General features: G+C 39.2%; 1 protein-coding gene across 1 annotated transcript in view; it reads right to left on the reverse strand.

Moving 5' to 3' along the window:
- TESPA1 (thymocyte expressed, positive selection associated 1) overlaps positions 1-19,991 on the reverse strand; it is a 91,451-nt gene extending 71,460 nt beyond the window's left edge. Inside the window, exons 1-8 of the mRNA XM_006883988.1 lie at positions 19,801-19,991; positions 18,680-18,722; positions 12,979-13,028; positions 12,174-12,227; positions 11,459-11,495; positions 10,409-10,507; positions 6,757-6,965; positions 4,435-5,186 (exon numbers count right to left, since the gene is read on the reverse strand). Of these exons, the coding sequence (XP_006884050.1) occupies positions 4,435-5,186; positions 6,757-6,965; positions 10,409-10,507; positions 11,459-11,495; positions 12,174-12,227; positions 12,979-13,028; positions 18,680-18,722; positions 19,801-19,963 (1,407 nt within the window). The 5' untranslated portion in view covers positions 19,964-19,991. The remainder of the gene's footprint in view (positions 1-4,434; positions 5,187-6,756; positions 6,966-10,408; positions 10,508-11,458; positions 11,496-12,173; positions 12,228-12,978; positions 13,029-18,679; positions 18,723-19,800) is intronic.
- Positions 19,992-22,580: the final 2,589 nt, after the last annotated feature.

A 22,580-nucleotide genomic window follows, 5' to 3' on the forward strand; every position in this document is an offset into this window, starting at 1 on the left:
CTAAATCCAGCCTGCACATCTGGCAGTTCTCTGTTGACATATTGTTCCAAACATTTTTGGATAATTTTCAGCAGAATCTTGCTTGCATGTGATATCAGTGATATTGTTCGATAATTTCCACACTTTGTTGGGTCACCTTTCTTTATACATGTTTTATAGACAACATGTGTAGTACAATAATTATACATTTCCCAAATCACTCAATGACATCAAGTAAGTTCTGACTCATAGCAACCTTACGGTAGGTTTTCATGGCGATAAATTGCAATAAGAGGAGAATATCCATCTTTCTTCTGAGGAGTCACTGGTGGATTTGAACAACCAGAGATATGCAGCCTTCAGCTTAGCAATACAACTACACGCCCATATGTATGCATAATTATTGTTATTTATAATCTTGTTATATACATCAAAACTGAAGTTAGATGATATCATGGATTCAATTGTGTCCTAAAATGTGTTTGTGTAGCCAGGCCAGGACTCTCAGTAATTTGGACATAATAGTGTAAAGAAGTAATTGTGTAATGTTCTCTCATAATTAGTTTAATTAATCCATTGTAAATGAATTAAGAGTGGGCTTCAATCCCCCTAATTCTATCATAGCCCTGACTCAATGCAAAGGGAATTTCCCTGGGATGTGACCTTCAACACCATTTATCTTATAAGAGATAAAAGGAGAAGGAAGCTAGCAGATAGAAAAGGACTTCAGTATCCGGACCCAAATGCCTGAAGTGGGAACTTTTTTTGACACAGGAATGCCAGGACACATGGAGATCTCCAAGGAATGGCAAAATTTACTCAATGCTTGAGGTCCAACCGCCTGTATTTTTTTTTTATTAATTTTGATGAAATTTACAGAGACTTAGGGTTTCCATTCATCCATTATTGCACTTTTCTCCCTGACCACCGCCTCCCCCAATTCACTCTTCTCCTTGAAAAGTAAAAGAAAAACTCTGTATTTTAACAAGCTCTTTCAGTGACTACTGTATGTTAAAGTCTAAGAACCACTGATTTAAGGAGTATTGCTCTAATGACTTAATAAACTTAAAAAACAAAACAAAGCACAACAAACCAAACCACCTCTGGTTTTCAATCAACACTAATTATGCCAGAATCTCTGGTTATGTGATCATTCATCATGAGCTCTAGTGGCCTACTGGCAGGAAGCTGCACTGCAATCCCAAAGACACGCAGTTTGAGGCCACCAGCTGCTCTGAAGGAGAATGATAGGCAGTCTCCTCCCGTACAATTACTGCCACTGAAACCCTCCCAGAGGGTCAGCTATGGGTTTGTTTCAACAGTACACAACAACATCATAGATATTTTTTAAAAAGTTCACCAGACGATTAACTTCCTGCAGCAAGAGATGAAGACCACTATGCTAGAGAAGGAGTCCTTGGGTGGTGCGGGTGGTTAATAAGCTCAGGGGTAAATGATAAGGTTGGAGGTATATTTTTTTAACAAAGAAAATGTTTTATTTCCGTTTTATTCCAGTGTTGCACATTTTCTTCCTTCTCTCCTCCTCCTCTCCCAGAACTCTCCTTAATGCACCCCCTGCTTGTTCCAGATTGTTGTCATACATATAATGCCTAATCATATATTTTTTGACAGTTCTTCCCCTCATTTGATCATTATCTATCCATTCTTTTCTCATTTTCTACTCAATCCCCCCATGTCTGTCCTATTTTATAACAGCAGTGTTATGCACTATTTGTCCTTTTGTAACTGAGATATTTCATTCAGAATGATGTTCTCCAGCCTTTCCCATGTTGTGTTAATGTTTTACAAGTCCATTATTTTTCAGTGCTGCATACTACTCCATTGTATGAATATACTATGTAGTTTTTCTATACATTTATTTGTTGATGGTCACTTGGGTTGCTTCCATGTCTTTGCTATTGTGAATAACACAACAATAAACATGGGTGTGCAAGGGTTGGAGGTTTTAACCCACCCATATGTGATTTGGAAAAAAGTCCCAACACTATTTTCTAAAAACCAGCCATTGAAAATCCTGTGGCTTACAATTCTGCTCTGGCATATGTGGGATTGCTGTGATTTGAGATTGACATGGTCATAACTGATTACTGGTTAGCCTAGAGGGAGTCTCACTTACTTTTTGAGTCTTTGCCAACAAAAATTTCACAGAGATGAGGGTATCTGGGTCTGCTGAGCTGGTGGCTATCTTCCTCATTGTTTTCTTTTACCTGTAACTAAGATTCCAGGAGATTGAGTGAGAGTCAGTATGAGGGAAGCAAAGAGATACAAGACAACATGAGTACAAGTAAAAGACTAAGGGGATTGGAGAAATTTGGCCTTTACTTATGTGACAGGGATCTAAAGTAGTAAGAAAATGGGAGCAGAGGTGGGGCCTTCTATTCAAAGAGTGAGGACAGTGCAAATTGTATTGCAACTAATCACAGTTTCTCTCTGTGGAAAGGATTTAAGGGTTTTTACAGAAAACTCAGCACCTGATGACAGTGTCTACTAATCATTCAAGAATCTGGGCAAGAGGAGTTCTGAGTTTTAGAGGGATCACATGATGAAGAGTTGATGAAGCGAGGAAGCATGCATACCTGGATTCCGTATTTTGGCCTCTAGATCACTCTCTGCTTATATAAACAATATACACAACTTGTTGTAAAGTTGGAACCAAATCATGGCTGACCCTCTAGTTGTTTTTCAAAGATTATAAATCACACAGGAAGAGATTATTCAAATTTTTCCCTTGAAGCAGAAAGTAGATTATACTACCTGCCTTGTGGTTGACAATGTAAGATTCTACCACGAGGCCACCAGAGCTCTTTGCTGGTTATATGTTGTTGTAGTGTGTACTGTTGACTTGAAATAACACAAGCTGGCCATCCAGTGAGTTTTCATAGGGAGTAAATTGTACAGGAAGAGATTACCCACCCTTCTCTGAGGGAGCAGTGGGTAGATTCAATATATACTCCCCAGACAGTCTGAAGATCTTCAGGGACTTGCACTGATGTTAACTGATGTCGCTTCTCTTGAGGACAGATCTCTTCACTACTGTGTACATGTACACCTAAGCCTTTGTCAATGGCCAATGATGCAGTGGAGGGCAGTGGAGTTTGTGTATGCAGACTATGTGTCCATATATACATGCGCAAAGACATAATCGTGCAGGATAGGTGTAAGTGGGAAGAAAGAGGGGATGCCAGGCTGGAGACTGACTGTGCTCACATTACTTTGCTCTAGTCAGAGTTTGAATATTTGAAACATTATATTATACATACTTTTATAGATAACATTTATAGTATGATTTCTAAGAATCTCAGCTTCGAGGAACCTAAGTATTAAGAATCACAACTTCTAAGAACCTGGACGTTCTGGTCTTTATGTATAAGATATGCCAAGATGAGAGAGAATATAACTTATTTAAAAGTGCTTGGTTTCACAATGAGATACCATCTCACTCCAGTAGCAGTGACAAAGTTTAATAGGAAAGCAAGTAAATAAAGGTTGGAGAGGATGTGGTGAGATAGGAACTCTTTTACAGTGTTGGTGGGATTGTACAATGGTACAAACACTCTGGAAGGCAGTTTGGCACTTCTTAAAAAAGCTGAACAAAGAAATTTCATATGACCCATCTATTTCATTGCCTGGAATATACCCCAAGAAAATAAGAACTGAGGCTCAAATGGAAACTTGTACACCACTGTTAATAGCAGCATTATTCAAGAACATGGAAACAGCCCAGATGTCCAACCACAAACAAATGGATTGAGAAGTTGTGGTACATTCTCACAATGGAATACTGCACAACATGATTTCGTAAATTACTACCTAACTTGGGTGGGAGTTAAGAGTATTATGCTGAGTGAACTCAGTCCCACAAGGACACTTACTGTATTAAAACATTATTGTAACATAACTATGAGGATCCAAGAGGGGAAGAGGGAATCAGAGGAGTGAGGATGCGTATGGGTAGGGTAGGGTGTTAATCATAGGGTTGCATAATTTGATGGGTGGGTGGGTGAAGGAAACTGGAAGGATCTTTTGTGAAAAACAATGTATTCAAACTTTGTAAATAAATCAGTATAAAATGAAAATAAAAATTTAAAAAAAGTGCTTGGTGTAGGGTAAAATTTGCCTATGTTTGTACACTTATGAAGCCACCACTAGTGTCAAAGGTAGACACACTTTTACGTGAACCTTTAGTAAAGATCAGATTGGAATTTGAAATGTAACTTTGGAAATGTGGGCTGTATTGAGAATTAGAGTCCACGAATCATTCTCCCTTTAGATTATCTCATTCACAAAACATTCTCAATTTAATCCTAGAAATGGTCTGGCAAGAACAGAAGCCCTGAATTCTCTTTGCCCCGGGACTCTAGCCCTTTTTCTTCTGGGAAAGCATTCAGGCCTTTCTCTTCCTTCCTTTCTTTCCCTTATCTCCAAACTACTCACCTCCTTCAAGTCAAAAGAATCCTGCAATTTCTGGGATAGATATTGGTGAAAGTCTGGTGTATCTGGCCTCTGATGCCATTTCTGGTGATTGATGGACAGATCCAGTGACTTGACTTTCCTGACATCTTTGATCATGAGGTCCTTTTGAAACAGGCTCTTTCTTGCTCTGCTCTTCCTTTTCCAGAAAGTCATATCCTTGGCTGAATGGACTTCCTCACTGGTGGTCTGAAGACCGCAGAGCTCTCTCTTTACTTGTGTGGGATCTCTGTTCCACTGCAGATCTGTGTGGGGCAGACAATGTGTGTAACAGGGAGCCTCAAGGGTAAAATCCAGAGATTGTGCTTTTGTGAGCATTTTTGTAGTCCTGAAGGAGGTCACAGGTTCTTCCTGTGAGCTTGGTCTATGCTCAGGGTATTTCTGGAGTGCCAACTTCTCTCCTCTCACTCTGTCCATTACTTCCAACACCACTTGATCCAAGCTGTTCGCTTTGGAGGAGTTGTGAGGGGGTGTCAGCCGATCTCGTGGGCTTGTGTACAGGCACATCTTGGAGATGGCTTTCCGGAGACGCTCTCTGGGTGAGTGGGGTTCAGGCTCTGGGGATGTAATCCGAATGCATGGCACATCAGTTGGGTTGCAATTCCAAAACATATGAGATGGTGTGAACTTCTGGACAGGTGTCTTGGATACATAAGAGTAGAGACAGAAGAAGGCATCAGCAGTGACAGCCAGTGTTTGCACCTGCTTAAACCTGCCTGGATACAAGGTTTGAAGGTGGTCAGTCTGGGAACCATTAGCAAATTATTGCCTAAATTTCTCTATTTCACAGCTTCAAAATTCAGAGAGAAACTATCCATTTCCCCACTAATATCTGTCTCATATAGATTTCTGGCACTCAAAACTTCCTTTGTTCACTTTTTAATTATCTCAAACAAGTTTCTTTGTCTTGGTTTAGCATATCCTTTCTGCTATCATTATCTTCTAGATAATGATTGCTTTTGATGACAAATATGCAAATGGAACAAAATCAACATAATTTTCCTCATAGTGACAATGATTTAGAGCTAAGCTTCTAAATGACAACAAATTTTAGAGCAAGTAATATTGGGCAATGGATTAAGTTTAGATGTATCCTATTAGTTTTGTAGTTCCAAGGTATTGCAAACAGTCAACACTCTTGGCTTCTACCAGAAAGATTGGCAGTTTGAGTTTACCTAGAGGTACTGCAGAAGAAAATTCTGGTGATTTACTTCCAAAAATATCAGCCACTGAAAATCCTATGGAGCACATTTCTTCTCTGCCATACATAGGGTACCATGATTTAAAACTGAGTTGCCTGTAACTGGTAAGATGGTATATCATATCACTTCTATGAGACTCTTGCTTCTCAAAATGTGGTTCCTAGTCCAGCAACATTTGCTTGTTATATGGATGAAGGATCTCGGACTGCATTGATATCATTCTAACAATATCCCTTGGTGATTCATATGTACATAGATGCTCCAGAAACATTATAATAAACTATATACAAATCAAAACAAAACCCACACAAACTCATTGTTATCAAGTAGATTAATCAATACTTAACTCATATTAATCCTACAGGACAGAGTAGAACAGCTCATAAGGTTGCCAAGTCTATAAATCCTGCATGATTTTTAACCTCTTCCCATCCCAAATGCCAAGGGCCTTGATTTCCTGCCTTGTGCAGAAGATTGAGGAGGAAGATCTCTGCTCAAAGCTAGCTAGTGAGGATTCTCCAGGTCCTACATCCTCGCCAGTCTCCAAACTTTCCCCAGAATCAGTTGCTGTTCAGTCAGTTCCAACTCACGGCGACCCCATGTGTGTCATATTTAAACTATACTCCATGGGATTTTCAGAGGTTGACCTTTCTCCCAAGGACCTCAGGGTAGGCTTGTACTTCCAACCTTTCAATTTGCAACTAAGTGTGTCAACTGTGTGTAACAACAAAGGAGTCAATGTCTCCAACTCTTACTTTCTCTTGTTTACTACATTCAACTCTTCCCCTCTGCCTTCCAAGCCCTGTTTTCTTCTATCTTCAGTAAAAATTGCTAACTCTAGGTCTTGCTTCCTAGAAATAATCATCAAGAGGTCTTGTTTGCTCAGGCCTTCTCTCTGTTAGCAGAATCTAATCCGTTCATCTCTCAAATATGATTCCTGGGTTTGTTTGAATTTTTTTGTTGAATGTGCTCCCTTTTACAGACACTACATTAAAATCACTCCCTCTTAGCGCATTTGTTCTCAAGGTTAAATATGTTATGAAAGAGATTTATTTAAAAAATTACGTTCAGAAGCTTTACTCACTGGCTAGCATTAGGCAGGGATCCTCCATCTCAATCCTCTGTACCTGGGCCTTGAGGAAGAGCTGGAAGTCAATGCCTTTGGCTTTTGAGGGGTTGGTGAAAAATCGGGCTGGGATCCTAGAAGTGTCTTTGTGGTCCTCTTGACCAAAGCCCAGACTGAAGAGGACATCTTCTGCATCTTCTTGCACTTTGTCCAGAATCTCTGAGATGCTGAAAAAGAGTGAGTTTGGTCGATAGGAGACACTTTTGAGACACAGAATAACCCAGAATATCGAATAAAAGTGTAAGGAGACAGAATTCTTTTTAATAATTTCTCTATTCTATCCTTGAGGATAAGTTTTAACTTCTTAGAACCTAAACTCTCTTCTGAAATGATGAAGATTACATTTCTCTCCTGGTTATAAAAGAAAGAGTGAGATTCTAGTATATTAGCTTGGACAAGTTAATACAGATTAATGGCTACATGAAAGATATCAGAGAGGTTTAAAAAACAAAAGTAACATAAATGTAAAGGAATTTTGTGGTTGCTGTTTTTTATTGACCAGTCAGTTCTCCTTTGCATACTCTATATCTGGTTTTTGCCAGGTATTTTTGAACTTTTAATGGACTTTCTGCAGTGAGTGAGGGCCAACTAGTCAACAAGCGCATTCCACCCTCTTGCAGTCAAGTCTATTTCCTGGATGTTTTTCCTCGGGTTTCCAATGCTGCAAATTTTGATGAGAAGAGACTGTTCATCTTTCTCTCTTGGGGTGACCTTCGGTTGAACTGCTAACTTTTCAGTTAGTTGTTCAGCATGTAACTAACAATGCCACAGGGGCTCCTTAATAGGTATATAAAAATACAAAATTAATATTGTTTTTATCCTAAATGAATAATCAGTCAATATTGTTACTGCTATTTTTAGGTGCTGTCAAGTTAAGGATGACCCGTAGCAATCCTATGAACAACAGATCTGCACCCTGTCCTGTCCTGTGCCATCCTCATCATCTCTGACATATTTGAGCCCACTGTTGTAGTCACTAGGTCATAGCAGAAATGTCCAAAATCTGATTTTGAGAGACGGACCTCTTCCTAGCACACTTTTCAGGAAAGAATCTTGTGTTGCACTAAATCAGGCTTTCGCTTTCTTGCTATGATAGGACTGACTTGTGTTTATATCCTGATATGGACATGTTAAATCATGATGGATGCAAGAGGAACTGTTGTTTGATGCTTTGAATAATTACTGATCTGTCTTCCAGAAAGGTGCTGGGATTTTTTATTGAAATAGAGATCATCCTATTTAACTAATACCTGGACACTCAGGCCCTTTGACTCTTGTGCTTGCTTCAAAGTGTTGATTTTACCTCGATGGTCCTAAGTTACCTTCTCTGTGAATTATGTATATTGAACTGAATCAGGGCTTTTCAACAATGGCTGGACATTAGAACCACCTCAATGTAGAAGTGCGTTTGGAAAAAAAAAACACGCAAACAAACCAACAACCAAAAAACAACAAAACAAAAGCATGTTTTATTGTCATGTGCTGTCGAGTCACCTGTGACTCATAGTGACCCTATGTACAACAGTTCTGAAGTCTGCCCTATCCTGGACCAGTCTCACTGACTCTGACAGACCTATGCCCATTAGCCTCTTACTGTGAATCCATCTCATCTGGAGTCTACCTTTCCAACATTGTCCCTTCACCCTTCCAAGCATGATGTCCTTCTCCAAGGACTGGTTCCTCCTGGTTACATGCCCAAAGAATGTGAGACAGAGCTTCAAAATCCTTGCCTCTGTAGAACAACCTGATTTCAACCTCTCCAGGATAAACCTGTTTGTTTTCTTGGAAGTCCATGGTATATTCAAGATTCTTCTCCAGCACAAAAACTCAAAGGCATCAATTCTTTTTCTCTAATCCTTAGTCATTGTCCAGCTCTCTGATGCATAGCAAGTAATATCAAAGACCATGCACCTTAGTTTCCAGACTGACATTGTTGCTTGTCAGTACTCTGGAGAAGTCCTTGACAGTTTTTCCCAATGCAATTCATCTTTCAATTTCCAGATTGCTTCTGCCAAGAGTGTTGATTGTGGATATCTCCTCCCTCTAGCATGGTGCTGCCAATTTGCCCAGTGGTGAGAATCTTTATTTTCAGTCCATATTGAAGACTACAGTCCTTGACTTTATACAGCAAATGCTTCAAGTCCTTCTCAAGTCCTTCTCAATTTCAGCAAGGAAGTATGTGTCATCTACATATCCCAGGTTGTTGATGAATCTTCCTCTAATCCTGATGCCACATTCCTCCTCATGAACCCAGCCTCCAGAATCATCTGTTATGCATGTAGATTGAAAAGGTATGGAGACAGGACATGTCCCTGATGCACTTCTTTCCTGATTTTGAAGCATACAGTGTTTCCTTGCTCTGTTCTGAGAACTACTTCTTGGTCCAAGTATAGGTTTTGCATGAGTAAAATCAAGTGTTCTGGGATTCCCATTTTCCTCAAGATTAGCCACAATTTGTTGTGATCCACACAGTCACAGCATAGATGCCTTATTATCGCTCCAGAGGTTATATTTTAACAGACCTGAGGCCTACTAACTGAAGATACATCATATGACTGATCAATTTCAGAGTCAGGTTTCAAGTTCAAATTTTGACTCTAAATTCTGAATCGTTACTTCAGATTTATATCTATATATCTTGTTCACCCTATCAGATTATGAAACTCTTAGCTCCTTGTCTATTTCATCTTTTCAGATTCTATGCAGTCACTATATGGCCTGAATTGTTGTTTGCTGTTAGGTGCCATTGAGTCAACTATGAATTATAGTGACCCTGTGTACAATGGAGTGGTCCCTGGCTGCAGACTTTTCTAGTGCAATTATGTCTTCTTTTCTCCTGACTGCTGGTATCAAGTGTATTACATCCAAGTGAGATGCAGTCATCATCTCTGACATACTCAAGCCCACTGTTAAAGTTGTGGTAGTTGGTGTGTGTAGTCGAGTTGGAAGCAACTCATAGCTGACCCTCCAGTGGGTTTTCAGAGGCCATGAATCATTTGGTAGATTACCCATCCTTCTCCCGAGAGTTGTTGGTTGATTTGAACTGGGTGTCTTAGGATTGCAGGACAACTTCTTATCACTAGGCCACAAATAAATATTTTATTTCTTTACTGAATCAGCCAGTCTATTAATCATAGCTATGAATTCATTAACTGCTGTGATATTAATAGTAAGCCTCCTGGGCTTAAAAAAACTGCCTGCATTTTATACACAGCATGTGTCTCCAAGGCTTTCTGTGCATTTGCACTAAGCAAATATGAAGGAGCTCTAAGTATATATGAGGAAACCCTGTTGTCCTAGTGGGAAGGGAGTTGCCAGCTCAGAATCAGGTGGTTCAAATCCACCAGCTTCTGCGAAGGAGAAAAATGAGCATTCTCCTCCCATGTGATTTATGGATTCAGGAAACCTTCTGGACAGTCAGTTATTAGTCTGTTTCAGCTCGACAACATTGAGTTAGTGAGTGGAAACAAGTTTAGTCACATAGCATGTGTGATGGCATAAAAGGTTCCAATAAGATAGCCTTCCCAAAAAGCAGACAGTGGTTCTCGGTTACATTATCTTATGTATTTCACCTTCCCACCTGCTCACTCCAGCTAATCTTAGTACTTACCTTGAACTAGTTTTGTTGCTTCCACCAGTCATGCTGCTGGAGGCCAGACTGCAACCAAGATCAAGTAGCTGGTAGGGCCGGGCTGTCTCAAGGAAACTTCTGTAGGGATAAGAGCTGATAAACAAATCTTGTAGGTGGCCAGTATCTTCAGCATCTTGATGTCAAGATATCCACTGCTGGACATATTTGCCCTCTAGAGGATAACTTCTCCCCTGTTGAGAAAACTAAACCTCTGCCCTCATTTCTTTTTTAAGAAAATTTTTATTTTATTCTGGTTTACTTACAAATTGTTTTCACATTGCATCTTTCCCATTTTCTTTACCTACTCCTCCCTCTACCTATCAAATTGTGCGACTCTATGATTAACCCCCCCACCCCTGCCCACCTTACCTCTCTGCTGCCACCCTCCCCACCTTGGATCCCTATACGTGTTCTACAATAATGATCTTATACAGTATTTGTCCTTATGAGACTGAGTGAGTTCACTTAGCAAAGTCATTGCTCCTGTGTGCTGGTGTAGTATTCCATCATATGAATAAACCTTAATTTCTCAATCCATTTGCTTGTGATTGGACATTTGCGCTGTGTCCATGTTCTTGTGATTGTGAATAATGCTGCTATGAACATTAGTATACAAGTCTCTGTGCCTCAGTTCTCATTTTCTTGGGATATATTCCAAGCAGTGGAATAGCTGGGTCATATGGAATTTCTATGTTCAGCTTTCTTAGGAAATGCCAAACTGCCTTTCAGAGTGGTTATACTATTTACATTCCCATCAACAGTGCATACGAGTTCTTCTCTCTTTGCACCCTCTCCAACATTTATTACTTGCTGTCCTAGTAAACTTTACCACTGGTATCTCATTGTGGTTTCGATTTGCATCTCCCTTATTGTCAGTGATTTTGAGCATTTCTTCAGGTGTCTGTTGTCTGACCTCACTTCTGATTTGATAAATTGAATTTTTCATTTGGAAAGCATATTTGATCTTTATTTCTTATGTATTTGCCCCTGATATGAGCCCATCCAGCACTGGGTTGATCTAACACTTACCTAGAGAAGGGTTTGTCATTGGTGGCCAACAGAGTGGCTAGACAAGAAATAGAAATGAAATTAATAAATTAGAAAAATGGCTTCTGTCACTACCACAGACTACCTGTTGTCCAAGAAATTTTCTCTTTAGTGACTATCTTATAACCAAGTACAGCCTGATAAAGGGTCATGTGTGGCAGAGAACAGTTGACCCTTACCATCTACATTTCTGATCTATGTTTCTATGTTTTTATCTTAAATGAAGACAGATTTCCCTGGTTAGTGCTATATCCCTTCTCACCATATGACTCTCTACAAGTCCCAGGAGACTTCTCTGGCAGGTTTCTCTGACTTGTGTCTTCATTCAAGCCCTCTTTCTGCAGTGTAACATCATTCTTACACCGAGTGCTCTTAGAGCCTTGGCGTTTCTACATACAAATAATTTCAAAGATATCTGGACATCAAATGTTATGATGATTTTATTTTTTTCTTCCCAGAGGCTAAAGGAAAGCTCCTGTAATGGTTCATCAGGTGTCATGATAGACTTGTAGAGATGTGTTTCTGGAATATGATCTTGTGTTTTACATTAGATCATAATGAGAGTTCTATTCCCCTACATATAAGAACCCAGACATGGACTATTTCATTCAGAAGTTCTACCTTTGAATCTAATATTTAATTCATACAGAAGATACCATCCTTCCTGATCACAACCTCAAAATGCTGTGCCTCTTACCCTCTGCTCCAAGGGTTAAGTCATCTTCAAAGCTGGTCCCATGGCTGGGACACCCTGTGAAGTAATTATGTAAAGGTCACAGAAGAGCAGGCCAGAGCACACAGACATACGCATACACTCACATTCACTCGGCTTCATACTCAGACATTTATGCACATCTTTACCCTTACAGAACCACACAATCACATCGTATGTCTACATATTATAAATTACCCTGATTATAAAGACATTGTTGTGTGCTATGTTACCTTATGGGGGTCAGAGTAGAACGGCTTCATATGGCTTTCTAAGTTGTGATCTTTCTGGGAACAGATTATTATGTCGAGGTCCTTTTCCCTTTCAGAGATACTGATGCATGTAATTGTAGATCTTTTGGTTGACAGCTGATTACTTGGCCATTGCATGACCAGGCCCCATGACTATAATTATTTAACCTCAAAAATCATATTCATGTTTGGGTTTAGAAAGAATACATGCACACTCACCTGTAGCTAGTCTGCTCTATGTATTATATAGTTGTTAACACAATCCTTTGTCAAAGCACATGGGGCATGCACTCACAGACACACATAAATAACACATTTTATGAAATTCTGTTAAACACCAACAATTGGAAAGTGACTTAAGCAATAGTAAGCCTATAGCTGTGAGGAGACACTTAAACTTTCTTCTGCACTTCTTGGACCTCCTTGTGGCCACTGTGTGTTTTGCAGACAGCCTAAAAGATGTTCAGGCATTATTATGAACACACATACAAACACATAGCTAAACCCTTTTTCAAGAAGCAAAACAAGACTATACTCACCATTGCAGATCAACTGCCCTGGTTCCTCAGAAAACCCTTCTTCAGAGTACCTACGACCCAAAAGTAATCTTTAAATAACTTGCAGTATCATCTCACACATCCCAAATTGGAGTTAGGAGTATTTCATTTGCTTTTATCCTGGAGATAATGAAGACAGTGTTGTTTCTTGACTGGCATGACTTCACAGAGGTTGTCAGGAAGAGTTGTCAGAATCTAATCTTAGATTGTCCCAATTATATTGTCGAAAGCTGATTTTGCAGTGCTTCTGCAGTTTATAGGTAGAGTAGAGTAGGAAAGAGAAGTCACAATAGGGAAAAGCATTCATAGAAGCAGATATTCAGATGTGATAATTTTCACAACAAATGCACTATCAAGGTTTTCCCAAATGCCTCAGAGCTCACCTCTCTGCCCACATCTTCCTCCTCTTTCTCTGCACATCACGCTTTTTTCTGAATCTTAGGTCTTTCAGGAAATTGCAGAAAGTGTGTTCTAGTTAGAGATTACATTTTTAGACTTTTGAGATTATAGTCTTATCAAGAAAAGCTGTCATAGTGTAATCTATTGGAAGTTGACTACTAACCAAGAGGCAGTCCTTTCCTGGTGGTTTGAAACCACCAGCAGCTCCGAGGGAGAGAGCTGGGCAAGAAGTCTCCTGGGAACTAGCTGGAGAATCAGCTATTGGACAGGTCTGACTTAAGCCAATGGATTTGAATGTGAATTTTCATCTTATTAAACTTTACTAGCTCTACCAGAAAAGCAGCTGCATGTTAAGAATCTCTGCTTAAAATGCTGTATATGCTAAACATCTCATCTTTGAGTGAACGCCGGGAATAGAGAAACTGCTCAAACAGAGATGATTAGCAAAACTTGAGCTCACTGCACGGCAAGAGGAAAAGTAAGTCCATGTGTAAATGGGCTTGAACAGTCCAACTATACTCTTATATTATGTATTTATTAGAGATGATGCCAGTTAAATGACTAAGGCATTCTTGATCCAGGTCATAGTCTTTTCAGTTGCTTTCTATGCATCTGAAAATTGGACAATGAATAAGGATGATAGAAGAATAGATGCCTTTGAATTACAAAGTTGGTGACAAAAATTGAATATACCATGGACTGCCAAAAGGACAAACAAAATCTATCTTGGAGGAAGTGCAACAGGGGTGCTTCTTGTAGGCAAGGACAGTGAAACTTTGTCTCACGTGGTTTGGGCACGTTGTCACAGGAGGCACCAGTCATTGGAAGAAGGCATTTCTTGGAAAAACAGAAAGTCAGCAAAAGAGAGGAAGACTTTCAAGGTAATGTATTAATACAGCAATTAAAACAATGGGCTTGACCATGGGGGAGATTTTGAGGATGGTCCAAGATAAGGCAAAGTTTCAATATTTTGTTCATAAAGTCTGTATGAGTCATAGTTAACTCTATGACATCTACAACAACAAAAACAAAACTGGAAATTTTGGAATGTTTGGAAGAATATTTGAAATATTTTCTAATCCTTCAAGATGTGGATAAACTTGTTGACTTTAAGAAGTTTAAATATTGAAAAAATTTTAACACAGTTGTCATCAGATTTCAGACACATAAGCACTGCTATATTTACTCCTGTTTCATGTGAATGAAATAAAGAATGAAAGAAAAGATACTACTGAAGTCTAATATTACTCTAATTCTTTCTGAGAGATGGTATTTATCAAATACATCAAATGCATGTGACTTAAAACAGATAAATGGATAGATGAGTAGATAGATGAATGGATGGATAAAATAATTCTGTAATTTATTTGGTAAAATTAAAGTATATCTAGAGATCTTCCTTTGTAAACCTACCTTTCAGATACCAACACAGAACCTAAACGCTTGGATATTTGTCATTTCATGTAAACTTCATAAGAAACTTTTGGAAATTTATGAGAGCTTCCTGTGTGATTGACTGTCTCTGAAAACCCTCTAGAAGATCAGTTATCAGTTGGTTTAAACTCATGGGCACACAGCCATTTAACATTGTGGGATCTGAGGCAGAAAGATTTTTGTTATGGATAAAAGGTATTTAGCAATTAATAAAAAGTATTTAGCAATCAGGATCAACCCTGGGATCCTTTCTACTCACCAACTGCCTTTTAATCATAAGTTGGTCTGGGGTTTATCATCACAGAGCATGACTAAGTTTACAGTCTTCTATTTTTGTGAACATATTCTTCCTAACTAGAATGTAGTGTATTTGAAACCAACAAGCACATTTTAAACTAGTTGACACACCTCCTGATTATTTAGACAATCGGAAAATGTGCAATTAATAATTATTATTAGCTTGAAAGATTCTTGAGCAGGTGGTCCGGTACCTATCTTGGAAAAAATTGAATAACTTGGGAAAATTTTCATATACTAAATTCCACAAATATTCTTATTACTACTATCTCATTGATAAACCAAATGAGTTTTAAGAGTTCCCTGGGTTGTGCAAAACATTGAAACACTCAAAAATTGGCCAAATGATTGGTGAGTTAGAGACCAAAGAGACATGCCCTGAAAGACAGACGTGATAATATGCTTCTGAAAAAAAAAAATTATAATCAATTGGACAGTGACTAAAATAAAAAATTGCATTTAAAATCAATGACTTGTGAACCTTATTAAGACAATAAGAACAATATATTTTGCAAACAGCCAATAAAACTTCAACAACAAAATAAAACAGGAAAAAAGTACTTCCTGCAGGGGAGCACTCGTGGCCTAGTGGCAAGAGGTTGTACTGCAATCCTAGAGGCACACAGTTCAAATCCACCAGATGCTCTGCTGGAGAAGGAGGGGCAATCTCCTCCTGTACCAGTCAGATCCAATTTGACGGACACACACAAAAGAATCATCATTCTCATCATCGTCACAAAATAAAAAAATTGAAAAAATACTTCCTGGAGCAGGTATTTCAAGGTAAAGTGTGGTACCTCTTTTTTCATAAATACTATAGAATATTTGAACCCACATCCTGCCAGCTGGTATTAGTTTGTATTCACTCTACTTATATATGGAAAGTTTCAATGACCTATCTATGTTAATATAATCATTCATGTGATAATGAATTATCAGAATGTATAACTCTTTCCTGATCTTTATATCCTTCCAGAACTGTTGTAAGCCTTGTATGGCTTTAAATTGAATTTCAAATGCTTGACTAATTAATAAAAATATACTGACTTTGTTTATTTGATGTTGTTGTTGTTGTTGTTGTTGTTATGTGCCGTCAAGTCGCTTGCGACTCATAGCGACCCTATGTACAACAACCCTAAACTCCGCTCTATCCTGTGCCAATCGCACTGTCTCTGACACTCCCATCCCAATTATCCCAGTCACTGAATCAATCCACCTCATAGAGAGCCTTCCTCTCCTGCGCCGTCCCTCCACCCTCCCAAGCATGATGTCCCTCTCCAAGGACCGGTTTCTCCTCACAACATGTCCAAAGTATGTTAGACGGATAGTAAACAAATGTATTATTTCCTGTCTGTAGGGAACATAAGTACAACAACAACAACAATAACAACAGGGAACAGAGGCTAAAGAAGACCAGACCAAGATGGATGTCAGATGAGACTCTGAGTATTGCGTTAGAGTGCTGAAAAGCCAAATCTAAAGGAAGAAATCAAGAAATCAAAGAGCTGAACAGAAAATTTCAAAAGGCAGCTAGGGACGACAAAGCAAGCTACTATAATGAAATGTGCAGAGAGCTGGAGTCAGAAAATCAAAAGGGCCGGACTCAGTCAGCATTTCTTAAGCTGAAGGAGTTGAAAAACAAATTCAAGCCAAGGGTGACAATACTTAAAGATAGTTTGGGTAGAATGTTGAATGATCCAGGATGTATAAATAGAAGATGGAAGGAGTACACTGAGTCACTGTATCAGAAGGAATTGGCTGACACAGAGGAATTTCATGAAATAACATATGAGCAAGAACCTATGGTGATGAAGGAGGAAGTTCAAGTTGCTATGAAGGAATTGGCAGAAAACAAGGCCCCAGGAGTTGACTGCATACCAATTGATTTATTTCAACAAACAAACACTGCCCTGGGTGTACTCACTAAGTTGTGCCAGGAAACCTGGAGGACAGCCAGCTGGATATTTGTTCCCATTCCAAAGAAAGGTGACCCAACAGAGTGTGGAAATTATCGAACAATATAATTGATATCACATACAAGCAAGATTCTGCTGAAGATTATCCAAAAACATTTGGAGCAATATGTCAACAGAGAACTGCCAGATGTGCAGGCTGGACTTAGAAGAGGCCGTGGTACTAGGGATATTATAGCTAATGTAAGATGGATCTTGGCAGAAAGCAGAGAATACCAGAAGAATGTCTATCTGTGCTTCATTGACTATGCAAAGGCTTTTGACTGTGGATTCACAACAAGCTATGGCTGACTCTGAGAAGAATGAGAATCCCTGAACATTTTTGTGCTAATGTGAAACCTATATTTGGACCAAGAGGCAGTCGTCAGAACAGAAGAGGGAGACACTACATGGTTCAAAATCAAGAAGGGGGGTCCGTCAAGGATGTATTCTGTCTCCATACCTTTTCAATCTGTATGCAGAACAGATCATCCAAGATGCTGGGCTGTATGAGGAGGAATGTAGCATCAGGATTGGTGGAAGAATAGTCAACAACTTGCATTATGCAGATGCCACAACCCTGCTTGCTGAAACTGAGGAGGACCTGAAGCACTTGCTGCAGAAGGTCAAGGACTGCAGCCTCCTATATGGATTGAAGTTCAATATCAGGAAAACAAAGATTCTCACCACTGGGCCAATTGACAGCATCAGTATGAATGGTGAAAATATTGAGATAGTTAACAGTTTTAGTTTACTTGGCTCCACAGTCAACACTCTTGGTAACAGCAGTCAGGAGACAAATTGCATTGGTAAGGTCAGCTGTGAGTGACCTCTCAAGAGTACTGAAGTGCAATGATGTCACACTGGAGACTAAGGTGCACCTGATCCAGGCTGTAGTTTTTGCAATTACGTGCTATGCATAGGAGAGTTGGACAGTGAATAGGGATGACAGAAAGAGAATTGATGCCTTTGAGTTGTAGTGCTGAAGAAGAGTGTTGAATATACCATGGACTGCTAGGAAAACAAACAGGTTTGTCCTTGAGAGGGTGAAGCCAGAATGTTCCCTGGAGTCAAGGATTCTGAAGCTTCGTCTGACATACTTTGGGCATGTTGCAAGGAAAGACTGGTCCTTGGAGAGGGACATCATGTTTGGGAGAGTGGAGGGATGGCACAGGAGAGGAAGACCCTCAATGAGATGGATCGATTCTGTGAGTAGAGTGGTGGGAATGAATGTGTTTGTGACAGCGAAATTGGCACAGCATAGAACGACGTTTAGGGCTCTTGTACATAGGGTCACTATGAGTCGTAAACGACTCGATGGCACATAACAACAACAACAGGTAACAGTGTAAGGATCTGGAATTTAACCCACAGAGGTGGATTTCCAGCCATTCTTCGCTTTATCAGATCCATCCCATTTTCCCAGTGTTAGTCTTAATTCAGAAATATACTTGATAGATAAAGAACTCACATTCATTCCAAACCCATACAGTGCCCTACTCTCAATTTAGTTCTAATTTTCAGTCACAGTTCAAACTCTTTGAATGCCTATGAACACATCCACCTATCACATTCAATCCCTTTGTCTTTCAGATACTTACCCACAATCCTGCAGCCAGTCTTCTATTTTACTGGTGGGATTCCCTAGAAAAGCCAGATGTGAGATCACTCTAAGGGTCAAAAGAAACCAGATGTCCATTTTGTAATTCATCTTATTCTACAACTCTTCTCCACCCACTCTGCCCTCTAGTTTATTATAAAACTCACATCAAGAAACTTTTTATTTCTTACAATTTTAAGGTCTGAGAATAATAGACCTATGTAGAAAATAAGTACATTTTCTCTCTCTCTCTATTTATTTCCCATCTCTTTACTCCTAGAAAACATCCAGGGTATTAGGTCCACCACTCTTTTTTATTCACGGTCGGGGTGCATAAGTAAGTTCTTCTGGTTTAAAGACAAACACACCAAAAGCATAATCCATGTGTGTGTGAGAGTGAGATACTCTTATAAGTCTGTGATCTCATTTGAATCTAAACTCTGATATGGTAATAGTAATAAAAATAAGAAGAACATTAACAATAGGTTCTAGTACTTCAACTGAAAAATCATGACTTAGCTATATTGAGATGTAGCTTGTTAGTGACGGACCTTTATTGAGAGGATAGGCATTCAGATTGAGTGTAATTTTTTTTATGGATCTAGTTCTTTATTCTTTAGTTTGTCATGCTAATAGTGAACAATGTTTATCTTGCTAGTGTTAGCATAAATCTTTATGTAAATTCTTTTGTATTCTCCATCTTTGTTCTTCCTCTTCCAAATTGGTTTTTTAATTATACTAGTTTATTTACAAAATTTGAATACATTGTTTTCTAGAACAATTCTTTCAATTATTTTGATACAAATAGAAAATAGAAACTCTTTTAAACCATTTTCAGAACATCTCCTACCTCAGTTCTTAACAGATAATTTCTCAGGATGATGCAAAAAGTTAACTTTTTTCTTTTTTCTAACCATAATCTCTTTTCCACCTAATGTATATTTATATTATACATAGTATAAACTCACCATAAACTCATCTAAACCAATCAAAAGGAGTCTTGTTGTCAATCCACCCTCAATTAAGGACCCATAGCCCATATCTTTGCAGATCTATTGGTGGTCACTTTTCCTCCAGCACAAAACAACATAGTAGACCAACAGCTTTCTAACAGCCTCTTACCTTCCTGGAAAACATCATCCAAGGTGGAAGGCTCAGCTTCTGGGATGTCCTGCAGGACAGCTTCAGCCTCCTCTTCTAGGACCTGAGTCTGCCAGTGACGACTTTGGCGGAGCCAGGCCTGGCGCTTCTCCCAAGATGAGGGGCTCAGCACAGAGCCCTCCATGGCTCTGGCTCAGACTTCAGGGCTTTCCACCAAAACAGTGACCTCCTGAGAGTTAAGGCACAGTAACAGTACCATCACTTTCTGCGTTCAGAAACTACCAATGTGAGGGCATTCACCCCACCCCAATCTTCCACAGTCTCTGTGCAAAAGAACTTAAGTTAACTTCCCATTCTGGAGGAGGGAGGTGATAGCTATTCTGTCTTCCTTCTTCTAAATAAACAAACAAATAAAATAAAAAGAACGTTCTGAAAAACAAGGCAAAGTTTTGTAATTCTGGAGACTTCAAGCATGATTTAAGGGAGACTGACAAGCTCTTTTGAGTGTAAGAATGGAAGTTGAGTATTGAATTAGAAATTATTTGTTGAAAGTCTAAGGATTTTGCATCTCAGAATTTCCATTAGAATGAAAAATATTTTTAAATATACATTTTATAAATACACTGCCTTTCATCCTCAAAAGATTTAAGCAGTTTGTCTAAGATCTCACACCAGGATATTACTTTAAACCCATTATTTTAGTTATACTTTATTTTGTTTTGTTTCCCAATTTATATGTTAGCAATTTGCATAGTATTTCTCTCAGGGAGGAAAAAGACATTACTTAAATAGTAAGATGACACTGCCTTAAGCAATTCAATGCCAAGTTCTTCAGAATGTTCACTTTCCAACTTACCTGCTTGGGTTTACACATATCTTTGAGTTTGTACCCTTCTTTAGCAATACAATTGAGGGACTCCATTTTGTAACCAATATGTCATTTTAAAATGTATAAGCCTCTAGAGCAGTAAACTGAAAGCGGTGGGGGAAGGGGGAAAAGAGCCCCCACCCAAACATCAGCCAATCCTGTATTGCCCTGTTTTCGCGCCCTTCCTTTGAACCAGCCCTATTTTCAAGGGCTTTCCCCTTTAAATAGGCAGGACAGCCCAGAATCGGGGCGTGCCATTTTCCCTGCTCTATCAGCACGGTTTGAGGGAGGAGGCCCGGATTTGAATCTGAAATAAATTCCCTCTTGCCCTTGCATCGGTGTCGGGCTCCTTGGTGACTTGGGGGGAAACTGGATTTGGGGCACAACACAATTTCTGACCTTACTACCTATAACAAGGGACTCAGGTATATCAAGGATGGAGAGGATGACTCAAGACAGAGCAAGTTTCACATCCGTTGTTCATAGGGTCTCTAAGAGTCACAGCCAACTTGATGACACGTAACAATAACAACTGATATTTATTTTATAACTTTTGTCTTCCATCCAGGAAATCTGAGCATGATTCTCTGACAGTGCACCTCATCCATTTGTCACTCCTGTGCAATGACCTGCTGCTATGACACTTCATGGATTCAGCATGAATCTTCTGGTCTGATGTATTTTACAAAAAAAGGCCTGGAGATCTACTTCTAAAAACCAATCACTGAAAATTCTGATTCACAATGATTAGATGTGCAACCAGTTGTAGGAATGGCATAAGTCTGGACAGCATTTTCTTCTCTTGTGCCTGGTGTTATCTTGTGGCTGGGACCAACTCATCAGTAACTAATAACAATAATCAACAACAGTCTTTATTTCTTATTGTATTTACTGATGTGGCAGCTAGTCATCAGGAAATTATGGTAGCTAAAAAAAGCTACTAAAAGAAAAGAGAGGACACAAAGACCACTAAAGGGAGGTCTGTTCCTCACCAAGTCATTTTACTGTGTAGTTCAATCCTTCCCTTCCTTCCTCTTGTAATTACCTTTCCCTCATCCCTAGCTGTTAAATATGCAAAGCTATTGTCTTGGAGCAAAGCCATTAACTTAACTCTTGTAGTTCCTGTTCTCTTGAGCTATTGTAACAGACCTAGAAAGCAGGAACAGGCTCATTCTGCTTGTTTGAAACACTCCCTTACTCCTACCACATTAGTTTGGTTTATACAATAATAGACTATGTGGTTTCTGCCTTGCACTTGGAGAAATGAAAGCACTGTTAGTGATAGCTCACAGGTATCTGAGCCTCTGAAAAGAGAACTGTTGTTTTTGTTGTTGTTATGGGACCGCAAGTTGGAACCAACTCATCACAGATTCTCCAGTGGGTTTACAGAGGCAATACGTTGTATGGGAGGTTGTTCCATTTTCTCCCATGGAGAAGCTGGGGATTTGAAACACCTGCTTTTGAAATTGGCAGCACAATTTCTTACAACTTCAGTAGCACGAACATAAAATTTTCAACTCATTTCTGAACAGTTGGAATTGACTCATGGCTGATCCTCCAGTATATTTTCAGAGGCTATACATTACATAGGAGGAGATGGTTCATCTTTCTACCATGAAGCGGCTAGTGAACCTAAACTGCTTGCTTTTGGGGTTTCAGTGCAACTCCTTACTACTAGACCATCAGTTGAAAGGGAATTGAAATTCACACAGCTAGGAAAATAAGTGAAGTTTTCTTGTGGGGAATTCCTAGGACTTTCACTTCATGCTGCAAATTAAGTTGTAGTCTCTTCCCCTTACTCTCAGTGTATTTATGGGGTAATATAGTAATATATAGTTGTTTATTGTTGTTTGACATCTAATCAGACCCAACCCATAGTGGGCCCTCCAGAAGAATTTCAGAGACAGTAAATTACTTGGGAAGAAATGCTCAA

Source organism: Elephantulus edwardii, unplaced genomic scaffold, assembly GCF_000299155.1.
Source record: "Elephantulus edwardii isolate Elephantulus edwardi_28Jun2011 unplaced genomic scaffold, EleEdw1.0 scaffold00030, whole genome shotgun sequence".
Lineage (NCBI taxonomy): Eukaryota > Metazoa > Chordata > Mammalia > Macroscelidea > Macroscelididae > Elephantulus > Elephantulus edwardii.